Source organism: Neophocaena asiaeorientalis, unplaced genomic scaffold (genome assembly GCF_003031525.2).
Source record: "Neophocaena asiaeorientalis asiaeorientalis breed wild unplaced genomic scaffold, Neophocaena_asiaeorientalis_V1.1 scaffold501, whole genome shotgun sequence".
Classification (NCBI taxonomy): domain Eukaryota; kingdom Metazoa; phylum Chordata; class Mammalia; order Artiodactyla; family Phocoenidae; genus Neophocaena; species Neophocaena asiaeorientalis.
Window position 1 is genome coordinate 1,184,590 of NW_020172678.1, and position 14,940 is coordinate 1,199,529.

Below are 14,940 nucleotides of genomic sequence, written 5' to 3' on the forward strand. Positions count from 1 at the left end.
CGCCCACCATTGCACGGGCACGCGCACGCCGCGGCCTCGAGCACGCCGCCGCTCTCGTCGCAGTAAACGCGGCCGCTCCGGTTGGCCTTGGGGGCGGGGCTGTAGAGGAACTTGCCAAAGCCGCAGAGGTAAGTGGTCGAGGGCTCAGGGACCCTCGGGAGCTTGGTGGAAAGGGAGTTGATCCCTGGGATCCTACCTGCAGGGACTAGTAAAATGGAGAAAGTAGGTGGAGAAACAGGAGCCTGCCGCAGAGGGCGTGTAAGAGGAAATTTCCTCAGGCCGCACCAGACTAGTGCGCATGCGGACCGAAGGTTGGCGCCTGCGCAGTGGGGCGGCGCCGATGTCGCCCCCTGGGGACCGGGGTCGGGGGATGAACCGCTGGCATTCTGACCCCTCCGCTCTTCTGCCCCTTTCTTTCCACCCGACCTGTTTTTAGCTGCAGCATCTTTTTGAATGGTAATCCAGCTCTTTGGTATGACTTCTTGATGATGGAGTTTAATGATTGCTTGTAATAATTTGCCATTGTACCAGGGTACTTCCTTCAGCGTCTTTTTGATACGGAGACTTTTTCAAAAGGAAGGATTCTTTTTAAGAACATAAGCTTGTATCTGCTAGGAAGGAAAGTAGTTTATGAATACGAGGTCATCCCTATCATACATGAAGGAAATGTGTTGTTCATCTTATCACTGTGAACACAACCATGCTGTGTCTCCCCAAATAGCATTGCTCTCCTATAAGAATCTCTACTGCCAATAGTTCTGACTTCCTCAATAGGGTCAAATACTTCATCATCAGTATTTAAACATTCAAAAAAATTTTACTGAGCACCTACCTTAGGCTTGGCAGCCTAATGGGAGAAACAGTTGTGTAAATAGATCCGCAGAATAAGGAAGAAAAAGAAAACGGTAATGGACCAACCCTCATGACACCAAGCTTCTCTATCCCCTGCATAACCTTTGCTGAGCTGCTAGCTCTGTGTTCTGTTATTTGTTCATCATTCATTCAGGAAACATTGATCCAGGTTCTGTGCTAGGCTTTGAGGGTAGAAAGACAACTCTTTCCCCTTTTCCTAAGAAAGGGGTTCTTCCTAAGATCTTGAACCTTAAAGTCAAAGTGTGGAGTGCATTTTCCCTCTTCCTGAGCAGGCCCTTTCTCCTCTAGGATTCATTTGACATTGACACTCTATGTCAAATAGAAAGAATTAGGACTTTTCCCATGAGTAAGTGTGTTGAAACATAAGTATGAAAAACTGGGATCTGCAGAGGAAAAAAAAGATTCAGGAGTAAATATCCATCAGTGATTTTGGGTAGCTAATATTAAGTATTTACTGTCCCTATAACTGTTCCAAATGCTTTAGTTATATTAACCTTCCTGACACCTCTGGTGTAGGTACTATCGTTATCCCCATTTTAGAGACGCAACTGAGAAGCAGAGAGGCTAAGTGATTTGTCCAAAGTCATACAGCAAGTTAAGTAAAAAAACCAGGACATGAACCTAGGCCAAGAGGCTTCAGAGTCTGAGCCCTTAACCAGTATGCTATTTTACCTCTCACATAGCACATGACTTGCCAGTAAAGCCATTGCTTAAAAAATGGCACGGCAAATAAGCTTAAAGTCCCTACACCTCAGTTTTGTTTTGTCATCTGTAAAATGGGGGAATCGGATTAGATGACCTTTAAGGAATCTTGTGATTCCTGTGAAATGTTTAACTCATTTAGCAAACATTTATTTAAATCAGCAGCTGCTTAGTATAGGCCAAGCATAATGTTTGGTTCTGGTGATCAGAATGCCTGCCTTCATAGAGAAGTTACAAACTAGTGTTTATTGTCGGTTTCACTTTAACTCCTGTTACCACCCGCTGGTAGCATGCAAAATTTAACCTAAATCTTTAAAGCTAGAAATTACTTAGGTGTATCTTTCCACCTCAGCGGAAAACTGCTTATTTATGTTAAAGTTAGTGCTAATTCTGCACTCCACTTTTCAACCCTGGCTGTTTTGTGTATTTTTTTTTTTAATCTTCTAATTCCTGTACCTTTTTTTAAAATAAATTTATTTATTTTATTTTTGGCTGTGCTGGGTCTTCGTTGCTGCACGCAGTCTTTCTCTAGTCACGTTGAGTGGGCTTCTCACCACGGTGGCTTCTCTTGTTGCGGAGCATGGACTCTAGGCACGTGGGCTCAGTAGCTGTGGCTCAAGGGCTCTAGAGCGCAGGCTCAGTAGTTGTGGCACATGGGCTTACTTACTCCATGGCATGTGGTATCTTCCAGGACCAGGGCTCAAACACATGTCCCCTGCATTGGAAGGTGGATTCTTAACCACTGTGCCACCAGGGAAGCCCTGTTTTTTGTATTGAATGATAGTAGTTCTGAGTTTGCAGGAAGACTACAGTATTCTTTTTAGAAAACATAAACTTTTTAGAATCTTTTGTAAATGTGTAGTATAAGCTTCTGTTTTGAACTTTTTTAAGGAGTTGTGTATTCGGTACAGATTTTTCTCATTTACATTTTGACTTTTTGATGTGACATAATATTAAACACTCACCATTCCTCTTAATTCCTAATAGGCCTTGAATTCTAAGATCATTCCTGAACTGTTAATATTTTGTTCCAGTTTTGGGCCGCCACCAAGTGATCAATTTGGGTATTACATTTGAATGAAAAAGTTGTGGGGTTTTTTTGTTTTTTGGGACGCAGGCTTTCTCTAGTCGCGTTGAGTGGGCTTCTCACCACGGTGGCTTCTCGTTGCGGAGCATGGACTCTAGGCACGTGGGCTCAGTAGCTGTGGCTCAAGGGCTCTAGAGCGCAGGCTCAGTAGTTGTGGCACATGGGCTTACTTACTCCATGGCATGTGGTATCTTCCAGGACCAGGGCTCAAACACATGTCCCCTGCATTGGAAGGTGGATTCTTAACCACTGTGCCACCAGGGAAGCCCTGTTTTTTGTATTGAATGATAGTAGTTCTGAGTTTGCAGGAAGACTACAGTATTCTTTTTAGAAAACATAAACTTTTTAGAATCTTTTGTAAATGTGTAGTATAAGCTTCTGTTTTGAACTTTTTTAAGGAGTTGTGTATTCGGTACAGATTTTTCTCATTTACATTTTGACTTTTTGATGTGACATAATATTAAACACTCACCATTCCTCTTAATTCCTAATAGGCCTTGAATTCTAAGATCATTCCTGAACTGTTAATATTTTGTTCCAGTTTTGGGCCGCCACCAAGTGATCAATTTGGGTATTACATTTGAATGAAAAAGTTGTGGGGTTTTTTTGTTTTTTGGGTTTTTTTTAAATGAAAGGGCCAATATGTATTTCCTAACCAATTCCCCTTCCTTGGGAACAGAACACACTGTTATTCTGGAATTTTATTTGGAAAATTTTATAAGTGAATTTCTTGGTGTGGTTGGGTCAGGATGTGTCCAAGACAAACTATCCTATGAGGCATGGTTGTTTTATCCTCATATAATTCATTTCCTCAGTTAAATTGCTACCTTGGCACTACCGTATCACCACTTCATAACCCATAAATCACCCACAGTGAATCCCAAGTGACATAAACAGTTTGCTAATGGTAGGAAGTAGTGTTTCGAGTAGAAAAACTAAGAATAAACATATTTTCACTTAAAATCCTGAGTGACATTTTGGCCTGAGGCATCAGTAAAAGATCGTGGAGTACAGAGGGTAGAAAAAATTGGAGCAAATTCTTGACTAAACTGTATGCTGGCTTTTATGGCAGCTAGAATGAAATGTTAATCTCACTTCCATAAACTTGCCAATTGCTGTTTTTCTTTCTCTGTAGTGAAGTGAGAATTCTACTAGAGAGGAGATGGCTGCCTCTTCATCCTCCTCAGCCGGTGGGGTCAGTGGAAGTTCTGTCACTGGATCTGGTTTCAGTGTCTCAGACCTTGCCCCACCACGGAAAGCCCTTTTCACCTACCCCAAAGGAGCTGGAGAGATGTTAGAAGGTGATCTCATGCTGCTTTTTGCTGAATAATTGGATTCAGACCTGCTATGAATATTAATTGTAAAGAAGCTATTAAGTGGATTAGAGATAAGTTTGCCCTGATTTCAGCTCCACATTTCATTTCTTGTCCCCGTTTCAAAATAATATCTTTAAAACATAAATCTTTCTCTAGAATCAGAATTTTGGAGCTGAAAAAGACTTTGGAAATCAAGGAGGTCATCTAGTTATTTAGACCCAGAAAAGATAAAGTAATTTGACCATGTGAAAGGACAAAGTCAGCACTGGAACCAGGAATTCTGTTGACCTCCTGCTCCAGTTTGCTTTATCTTGGCACCAGTCTGCTTCCCTATGTTTGGTAGGTTTGATATATTTTTTTCTAATATAATTCATCGACAGATAGATTAAGAGATCCTGAGAGGAAATAAAAACCAATTTACTACTCTTGTATGTGAAGATGACTCTCCTGGCCCTGGCCCTGGCCCAGGCCCATTGCAGGGCAGTGCTGTGTGGTTTTGCTAGCACTGGAGCTGGATTTGCATCAAATCATCCCCCATCTTATTCAGCACACATTTGCAAACTGGCTGGCCAAGATCGGGGCACAGGCTGTAAGCATGAAACAGCATTGGTTCCTAGAATTTATCAGATTCATGTCATTTTAGGATCTGGACCAATAAATTCTTAATAGGGAGCATAAAAATCACCAGAAGAGCTTATTTAAAGTAAACCTTTCTTGGGCTTCCCTGGTGGCACAGTGGTTGAGAATCTGCCTGCCAATGCAGGGGACACGGGTTCGAGCCCTGGTCTGGGAAGATCCCACATGCCGCGGACCAGCTAGGCCCGTGAGCCACAACTTCTGAGCATGCGCGTCTGGAGCCTGTGCTCCGCAACAAGAGAGGCCTAGACAGTGAGTGGCCCCCACAAAAATAAATAAATAAAATACTGAATATATAACTACTTTAAAAAATAATAATAATAATAAAAAATAAAGTGTACCTTTCTGGCTCACCTTAGAGATTCCAAATCAGTGTAGGTTACAGCACAGGAATCTCCATTTTGACCAACATCCAGGGATTCTCATGAAAATGGTCCTTAACTGTTAAACTATTCATCATACCTTTTGAAAAAAATTAGCAAAGAACCTATCAAGGATTCAAAATCTACTTGATTCTAGCACATCTGTGCTTAATTATATATTGATCTTTTTTGCTTTAAATATTGCAAATTTCAGTAAGTATATTTAAAAATCTGGAAATGTCTGAGAAAGGTACAAACTATAGTTAAGAGTCGGCTTTTTGGGGTAATCTTTATTCATTTATATCAGGTATAATAAAAAGCAGAGGTTTGGATTAAGCCAGGACAAACAGAAGAATCATTTGTGACAGGAAAACTTGGGAAGACTGGAACCATAAGGCTTTTTAGAATTGGTTCAAGTCATGGTTAGTAGACAGTCAGTTAGTGATACATCTGAGGTGTGTGTACTTCTGTCTTTGCCCTTTTGTTTTCTTCATTTTTGTTAACTGAATACTCAAGCTAGCATCACTGAGTCTGGAGGTAGCGAATATTTGTTGCCTTGTTTACCATATTTGGCGCTAAAAATAAATTATGACTTCAGTTATATGCAGCAGAGACCTGGTATTAAGGACGCTTCCCACAAAACAAACCAGAAGTTGGAGGAACTTAAATTGCTTAATGAGTTTTGTAGCAGCAGAAGAGGAATCATCGTTTAACAATGGACCCTAAGATTGAAGTCATTTAAATTCTAGCTACAGGAGGAATTTAATACAGGAGGTACCTCCTTGGTCTCAAAGCTATCAGCATTCTTGGTCAGTGTATACCAGATTACTTGGAAACACTAAAGAAGAAAGGCTTCTAAAATTACTCTAAATGTTGACATTCTAACAAGTTATAGTTCTATCCACTTCTATTCCATCCCATTATGCTTCATGGGGGACTGTGTTGCCTTTCTATTGTAGAATGAATTTAAGTTTAAATTCACAGTGCACAGTTTTGATTCTCTTCCTCGGGTTTAAAGTTTCCCCTACATTTTAAAGCTGCTTACATTTAAGGACAGACTATGAAAACTTAGAGATGGTAGTCCTTGAACTATCCTGGTCAAATGAAGAATGTTAAATTGAAAAGAGTACCCTTAAATGTGAGTTAATAAGGATGCTAGTTTGGAAGCATCATCTACCATGTTTATAGGTGATACTATTATGCAAGTAATCTAACACACACGAACCTGACCATTTTTCTTACGGTAGTTTAATCGAATACAGGCAAAGCGTGTTTTGTTGGGCTTCGCAGAAACTGTGTTGTTTTTTTTTTTTTTACAAATTGAAGATTTGTGGCAACCTTGCTTTGAACAAGTCTGTTGGCGCCATTTTTTCAACAGCGCTTACTTCATGTCTCTGTGTCACATTTTGGTAATTCTCACAATATTTCAAACCCCCCATCAGCAGAAAGATTACAATTCACTGAAGGCTCAATGATGGTTAGCATTTTTTAGCAATAAAGTATTTTTTAATTAAGGTACGTACATTGTTTTTTTAGACATAATGCTGTTGCACACTTAATAGACTACAGTATGGTATAAACATAACTTTTCTATGCAAGGGGAAACCAAAAAACTAGTGTGACTTGCTTTATTGCAGTTGTCTGGAACCGAGCCCACAATATCTCTGAGATATGCCTGTATGAAAATAGAGAAGGAATAGTTGCCTCTTCAGAGTAAGGAACAAAAGCAATTAGGAATCAAGGTTGAATGCTGTCTATAATCTTAACAGGTTAATCTGATCTTGCGCCCTCCTAAGTCTAGGATAATAAACCCAAATAACCTTGTGAATTAACTTTTTTGTGTACCTGCTCTCTGATAACAGACATCTCACATAAGCAGTATACTGTACAGGACTTTTCAGCATTCCCCTGCCCTTGGCTAGGATTGTCCTCACCCAGTTATTAGTAAGCAAATTAGAGACTGCCTTCCAGCCCAAAAGTGGCTGAATTTTAGTAACATTGTAGGCCACTGAAGCATAAATTATCTGCCATTGTCTATTTTCCTGCTGTGAGGTAATATTCTTTTAAATGAATTTGTTAGCGTCCTATTTATTGGAGTTGGCAATGGTGTTAGATTTGGACAATTTACTGAACTTTTCACCATTTATAACCTTTACTTGTCCCTTAAAAGGAAAGCTGATGTATTGCTACTTGGTGGGTTACAAAGGGTTTGATTACAATTTCTAAATGGAAGACAGATTGCGCCAGGCTGACTCCTCTGGAGAAATTCCAGGCTTTAGATTGGTACAGATATCACATCTAATAGGATGTGGCTAAGAAGCAGTAGACTTTGTGGTTAACACAGAGCTGCAAATCAGCAAAAGTGTGTTCCGCAGACATATAGAGTGGAAAAGTGATATGCAGGTGCCTTTTTGAAAGATTAGCTTACATCCTTTTGCTTTGAAGTTCATTACCAAGGGAAATATGCAAATGTTATAATTTAAGCATTTATCCTAATAACACCTGTGATTAAATGTAAGTGGGAGGTAGCACTTGCAAGAGCTTCCAAACAAATCTTGGCCTGGTCCTAACAGCCAGAATCCCCGCTGCCTTGTGTGAGATCCTAAAGTTCAGGATCAAACCACCTGAGAAGTGAGCTCTAATTCTCTATGCTTTGCTCTTCCTAAAATAAAACAAATGATAATTTGATCCTTTAAGCAAGGGTATGAATGCTGGCATATTTACACAAAAGAGGCATAATAAGTTGCATCATTAGTGTCAAATGTTCACACAGTCCCTCTTCCCACAGTGAGATTCATAAGTTATTTTCTGGCCATTGCCCTTATCTAAAAAACTCAGTAATATCATTAGCTTACCTAGATCTTTAAACTGGACATCCAGTATAATATTTAGTTAATTGAAAATAAAAAATTTTTTGCTCAATTTAGATGATATGCTCACAAATGACTTACATTCAGCCAGAGGAATGGGGGTGGGAAGAGGGAATAGGATCATATCCCATGTAGCACAGTATTTAGAAAAGAGGTTGGGTTTAAGGAATAGCACTCTCCCCAAAGTCTACATCACTATATGAAAGAAACTATATTTTGAAATATTATTCAATATGTATATATCAATGCATAATATATTTCCATACATATGTATGGAAATAATTATATATATTATTTTTGCATCCGTTTTGAAGATAATATTAGAAGCCCTCTTGGTTGTATATTCAAGCTATTTGGATACAGTATCTATAGTTTTTCTTATTTTTTTTTACCATGAGCTTCTGAAATAAGGTCTGCCTTGTGTGAAACTCAGCATGAAGCTAGGATGTGTTAGGCCTATCTCCTTGTCACTTAATACCTGGCTGACGCACCAACCCATGATTGATGAGTGAGTGCATGACGCCCAGTAGTGCTGGCATGAACTACCGCCTAAAAAAAGACAGCTGTGTCCCCTCCCTCCATTTGTTTTAGGATTTTTGCAATAAGATGTCTTCACCGAATGGTTTCAGCTACCCCTTTAAAAGTCACATTTTCCTCCATGAGTTCTTTGCCTTTGGGGGTATGTTTTGCTGTATCAGCCCTTGCCTGACAAGGAAAAGCATGAACTAGCTTATGTTTCACAGTCATCTTTCAAGTACTGGGGTGACTGAGTTAGCTACCTTCTTGTAGCCAGTTCTTGGCACCAGTACAATGCTAGGTTCTGAAGTTGTACCATACCCTTACGGCCATGCAAATTGCAGTGTTTTGATTCAGCTGGAAAATCAAGGTTACAGTTGGCGTTTACAGAATGAAGCTTCCCAGCAGTGTTTTGTGGTGGCCATAGTGATGTAATTTGAAATATAAAATATCAACAATAGCTATTTTTCCTCAGCTTTACTTTTTAGAATGAAAATGATTAAGAGTTTTGGTGTACCTTTGTATTTTGAAAGCACGGGAGCCACATGGTCAAATGTGTCAGCTGTCAGTGTTTGCTTGACATACACAATAGGAGAACATTAAGAAATTGTCAGGTTAGGATGGGGGAAATGTTGACCAGGACATCAAACTGGGGTTTCTTGTTTTTGTTTTTTTAACACTATTTTTAAACTCTTTTAACAAGTGGAGGGACTATTTTAATATTCTAGGTATAGAAGAAGTAGCTTTTCAACAGTGTTAATTCTAAGTGAAACAGAAGCCCTCTTTGTAAACACTAAAAGCTAGACCCCGATTGTAAAAGCAGGGAAAAGAATGGACATGTTTACTAGGTTTATCAGGCACCATTAGATTAAAATGGATTAGAGCAGATTAAAACTTTTCCTCTTCTCTTTGTAGATGGCTCTGAGAGATTCCTCTGTGAATCCGTTTTCAGCTATCAAGTGGCATCTACGCTTAAACAGGTGAAACATGGTAAGCACATGAGTGTTGTATACTTAACTATGAGAATAAATTTATTGGGGGGTGGGAGAGGGGGACTTAGAAAGGTCAGAGTGCTCTGTAACAAAAACTCAGCAAGGCTATTTAAGTGGACTTTCCAAATTACCTGCAGACAAGAACATTCTACGGTCTTAATCCAGACATAATGTCCACATTGAGGCTTAAAGTTGAAGTCAAAGGGGTTAGTTTTCTAGGGGAGTTAATGCTTCCTACTCCGCTTGTATTGCTTTTTCCTCTCCTTTCTGAAACCTTCTTTTACTGTTGTCCTCCATTGGTTACCATCATTATCTGCATCTTTGGGTATTTATGTAAGTAATACCTCTTGGTCTAACTGGACTCTTAAGATCCTGGTAGCACCTTTTCTATTCCATCATCCCTCACCAGGTCTTCATTTATGCATCAGGGAACTCTGTTCACCCACCAGACCAGACCATTTCTCCATAGAGAGCATAATGTTGCGGGGGGGAAGCTGCAATTGCCTGTAACCCTAGGTTTTTAGTATACAAATCACAAATTTAGTACACAAATGGAATGGAGGATAAGTACTACTTTTTTTTCCTTTTTTTTTTAAGATTAAGTCTTCTGACCAACATAGGGTAAGACCCCATTACTAGAATCTTGAGGGGGAAATCCTTTTAGAAATTATTTTTAAATCAGCCATCATGTTGGTGGTTGATATATCATCTCCTTGATTCTTTACAGATCAGCAAGTTGCTCGGATGGAAAAACTAGCTGGTCTGGTAGAAGAGCTGGAGGCAGATGAGTGGCGATTTAAACCCATCGAGCAGCTGCTGGGGTTCACACCCTCTTCAAGTTGACCTTGCCTGGACAGTCACCTCTGGGGCACAGCAAGTGCAGGTGCAGTGAGGAAATTTTCTTACAGCTTACATAGCCATCCAGAGATTCACAGCTCCATCACTGAATTGTTAATTCACATCCATACTTGGTTTCTCTGTATCTGTCCACAAGCAACAAATACTTAAATGTGTGATCTTACAAGGAAATTTTTTGTTTATTTGTTTAAAAAAGTATTGAGAATCAGATTTAGGCAACTGGCATCACAGAACCAGGAGGTCTGGGTTTAAGAGAGATTAATAAAACTTCACAAGCCAGGACACATGCCAGAATTGGCCAACAGAATGGCATCCCTCCTGTCAATTCATGCAGTTCCTAGAATCCTCACCAGTCAAGTCCGAGGTCAGGATCTGGAGTTATAAAATACAGCATTTCTTTTTTTTTTTTGCGGTATGCGGGCCTCTCACTGTTGGGGCCTCTCCCATTGTGCCGGACGCGCAGGCTCAGCGGCCATGGCTCACGGGCCCAGGCGTTCCGCAGCATGTGGGATCTTCCCGGACCGGGGCACGAACCCGTGTCCCCTGCATCAGCAGGCGGACTCCCAACCACTGCGCCACCAGGGAAGCCCAAAAAATACAGCATTTCTGACCTAAAACCGTTCTTTTTGCAGGTGAATGTGATTTCAACTCAGGACCTGTCCAAATTAGGAATTTTTTAATGTTTGGGATTTTTTTTCTATTTTTAGACATCTAATTCTATAGATTCTATCTTTTTCTAACCTCTAGGCATGCCAAATGCTGGCAAAAAGAATTGCTTTTTTTTTTTTTGCGGTACACGGGCCTCTCACTGTTGTGGCCTCTCCCGTTGCGGAGCACAGGCTCCGGACGCGCAGGCCCAAGCGGCCATGGCTCACGGGCCCAGCCGCTCCACGGCATATGGGATCCTCCCGGACTGGGGCACAAACCCACGTCCCCTGCATTAGCAGGCAGACTCTTAACCACTGCACCACCAGGGAAGCCCAAAGAATTGCTTTTTGAATGTTGAAGTTCTGGTAAAAATAAAGCAGTGAGCAAAATCCTTTTAAACACAGAAATCCTGAGTTCATCTTGTTGGTGGGCTCAGGCAATTCTGTAGCAAATAAATCCTTTGAAAGAGCTCCAGATTGGTTTCTTTATCCTTTCAAAGCCTCAGGGATTTGGGATAGGGGAAAGAGGTCAAATTACTTTTTATAAGAAGGGAATGTAAAAACCATTTCTCTTAAGTAAATGGTAGATTTGCTTTCTCTCAGGGATATTTGTCTATTTCGAAGTATATGAATTTATCATCAATATCTGAGTAGGTTTTTTACCATGAAAAGGAAAAACCTGAAAAGCTAAGAGGTGTCTTTTGTTTTCCCTCATGGGACCCCAGGGTCCACACTGCACAGTTAGGAGAATCATTTATTAAATTGTATGCAAATTTTGCCTCAGACAGCATTTGCCTTTCTCCTCATTAATAACTTGTACCTGACCTGCTTAGAGTTGGTTAATTATGAATAAATAAGATTCCAGTAGCAATTGGCCTTAATCTCAGGAGTTCAGAATGTTTTAACACATAGTATATAACAGGCAGGTGGTGACCTCATTGCGTCGAAAAGGAATCTGAGCACAGGGAAGTTAAAGACCTGCTCATGGCCACGTAGCCCAGACAGAAGAAAATCTTGGCACTTGGAATAGATTGCAGTTGATTAACAATTCAGCCCACTAACCTTGTCTCTGAAGCACATCAGAACACAAAAATTACCAGTCCTCAAACTCACCTATTTCCATATTAATACTTCTTAACCTAAACTAGTTCCATATTTGAAAGCCATTGAGTTTCCTAACATTGTCCTTTTTGGCATCAACCATCTTTATGATTACCAAAGGAAAAATTTTAAATACGTAGTCTGCAATAAACCTTTAAATCATATTTTCAGTGACAGTTCAGAAGCAATCAGTAACTTTCTCTCATTTGATTTATGTAACTGTACAGCACAGACACTGTATTACCTCATCATTACCCTTTGGTATTTGAACTTACAGAATTTTTTCCTCGGGCTTCCCTGGTGGCGCAGTGGTTAAGAATCTGCCTGCCAATGCAGGGGACACGGGTTCAAGCCCTGGTCCGGGAAGATCCCACATGCCGCGGAGCAACTAAGCCCATGTGCCACAACTACTGAGCCCACGCGCCACATCTGCTGAAGCCTGCGCACTCTAGAGCCCGTGCTCTGCAACAAGAGAAGCTACCACAGTGAGAAGCCCGCGCACCACAATGAAGAGTAGCCCCTGCTTGGCAACTAGAGAAAGCCCGCGCACAGCAACGAAGACCCAACACAGCCAAAACTAATAAATAAACAAAAACAATAAAATAAATAAATAAATACATTTATATTGTTTAGGGATTTTATAGCTTCATAGCTTTCCTTAATTTCTCCCAGATATACAATTACATTAGCATAGTTCATTAAAAAAAAAAAGAATTGTTTTCTCTTTAAGTTGGACATTTCCTTTTATGACCTTAGAAATTGAAGAGATCCTAGAGTTGAGCAGAAATACGTTCTGAAGCACCTTTCCCCGTGAAGATTCAGCTTCTACTTGAGCGCTGCCAGGAATGAGACCCTCACTATTTGAGGATGGCCCCTCCCTCTCTGCACCTTTCTGTTGGTCATTATGTCTCATCCACAACTCCTATTGCCATGTTTTGGGCTTGAAAATGGACCTGTTGTTGCTCATCTTTCATCCCCTCTGCACTCATTATGTGCCAGCCACTCACAGGCATTAATCATAATCCTTTCAGTAATGCTGTAAGATGTGTAACACCCCCTAATACAGAAGAGGAACTTGAAGCACAAAGCAGGCATTACTACATGCTAAGGCTGCATAGCTAAGTAAATGGCCAAGTCTGGATTTGAACTCAAAGTCTGCCAGACTCCAAAGCTAAGATTATTTTAGTTGAATCATGTGGCATCCCATTGAGCCCAATCCAGGGCCTCGTACAAAGGAAAATCCTAAAACCTTCTTTCTTCTTTTTAATGATAAAATGAATTAACTACCTGGAGGAAATAAGCCTTGTCACTACCCTCCCTTCTTCCAGTGCTTGTTGATAAAGAGTCTTAAGTACAATGAAGGCCTCTTTCTTTAAGAACTGATAGGAATTAGGGGCTTCCCTGGTGGCACAGAACCCACCTGCCAATGCAGGGGACACGGGTTCGAGCCCTGGTCCGGGAAGATCCCACATGCTGCAGAGCAACTAAGCCCATGTGCCACAACTACTGAGCCTGCCCTCTAGAGCCCGCGCGCCACAACTACTGAAGCCCGTGCACCTAGAGCCCGTGCTCTGCAACAGGAGAAGCCACTGCAATGAGAAGCCTGCACACTGCAACAAAGAGTAGCCCCCGCTCACCACAACTAGAGAAAGCCTGCACGCAGCAACGAAGACAAAACACAGCCAAAAATAAAAATAAATAAATTTATTTAAAAAAAACAGATAAGAATTAGCTATATGTTAGTATCTACCTAACCTTTTAAGATTCAGTATGATGAAATGTAGTTAGATGCTTAAGCGGTACCTACCCAAGTGAGCAAGGAGGAAGGCAAGAGGGCAGATGGCAGCTAACAACCAGGACTGCACAGACAGCCATCCTAAGAGAGCGGATGGTAACAGTACCTCAGTGCACAAAACACTTTGCAGCTTCTAAAGCATTTTCATATATGTCGTGTCTTTAGTCCCTCATCAATGCTGTGAGATAAATGAGGCAGGTAGTTTACAGTTGAAGAAACCAGTACAGAGAAAGTAAGGTACCAAGATTATTATCCAAATTATAGTTAATAATATAGGCCTTTCAAATCTTTGTCTCTGTGCCTTCTAGTTCATCATATACTAGAAAATCTGAAGGCAGAACTTGCTGTTAATAAAGAATTGTTCATGTCGGTTTGATACATAATTCCATATAAGTTTTTTGTCTCATGGTAATGATACATAAATAGTAAACTTAAATAAAGCTGGTTTGGGGACTTCCCTGGTTGGTCCAGTGGTTAAGACTCCACGCTCCCAATGCGGGGGCCCCAGGTTCGATCCCTGGTCAGGGAACTAGATCCTGCATGCTGCAACTACAGATCCCGCATGCCGCAACTAAGACCCAGCACAGCCAAATAAATAAATATTTTTTAAAAAATAAATAAAGCTGGCTTTACTTTTATGTAGTCAAAAATCTTACTTTCTGACTTTATCCAGGATCAGCATTAAAGTCCTGAGTTTTCACTGATAAGCTTTAATGTGTTATCAGTGCCATCGCATGGCTGATACTGACCTGGAATGACAGTGGTCTGGAACTCTAAATCACGTTCCTGACCCTAGGACCTCTCTGATCTGTCCATTTGCTTGCAGTCTGTGGCTTCCCTTCCCCCAAATGGTTGGGAGGCTTTGAATCTCTTGTTCCCGATCAGAACACCAGACACTGAAGTGATAGAAACTTTGGACCTTAAGGCCAAACCAAAGGTAGGAGAAAGGAGATAAGACCAGGAGATGCCTATCATCCACAACAAAGAGGAGGAACCTGCCTAAGGATGTGGTTCCCTTTCAGGCAAGCCCAAGAGATACTACACTTGGAGGAGAAGGCCATTCTGCCTCTCCCTCTCCTTTTGCCAAAGCACCTAACTTTGCCTAAAATACCTTGCCTGGCCTCCTTGTAATTGCCCAAAGTTCCAACCAAGACAGATCCTTTCCACAAAAGAGAAAAGGCTTAA

General features: G+C 40.8%; 2 protein-coding genes across 5 annotated transcripts in view; one reads left to right on the forward strand and one right to left on the reverse strand.

Moving 5' to 3' along the window:
- The window catches only part of ASCC1 (activating signal cointegrator 1 complex subunit 1), a 92,907-nt gene extending 92,522 nt beyond the window's left edge, over positions 1-385 (reverse strand). Inside the window, exon 1 of one of the 2 annotated variants that reach the window (XM_024739770.1) lies at positions 197-385. The gene's annotated coding sequence lies outside the window, so the exon portion shown is untranslated. The remainder of the gene's footprint in view (positions 1-196) is intronic. The other variant, XM_024739769.1, reaches the window with a different exon arrangement.
- Positions 15-12,297, forward strand: ANAPC16 (anaphase promoting complex subunit 16). Of its 3 annotated transcripts, none has more exons than XM_024739778.1 (5): positions 15-128; positions 3,798-3,963; positions 9,278-9,352; positions 10,082-10,237; positions 12,238-12,297. In XM_024739778.1, exons 2-4 carry the CDS (start codon positions 3,825-3,827, stop codon positions 10,195-10,197), a joined length of 330 nt encoding a protein of 109 aa, XP_024595546.1. In that variant the 5' UTR covers positions 15-128; positions 3,798-3,824; the 3' UTR covers positions 10,198-10,237; positions 12,238-12,297. The 3 variants fall into 3 exon arrangements, with proteins under 3 accessions (XP_024595546.1, XP_024595547.1, XP_024595545.1); XM_024739779.1 differs by lacking the exon at positions 12,238-12,297 and adding an exon at positions 10,845-10,995; XM_024739777.1 differs by lacking the exon at positions 12,238-12,297 and having other exon boundaries at positions 10,082-10,610.
- Positions 12,298-14,940: the final 2,643 nt, after the last annotated feature.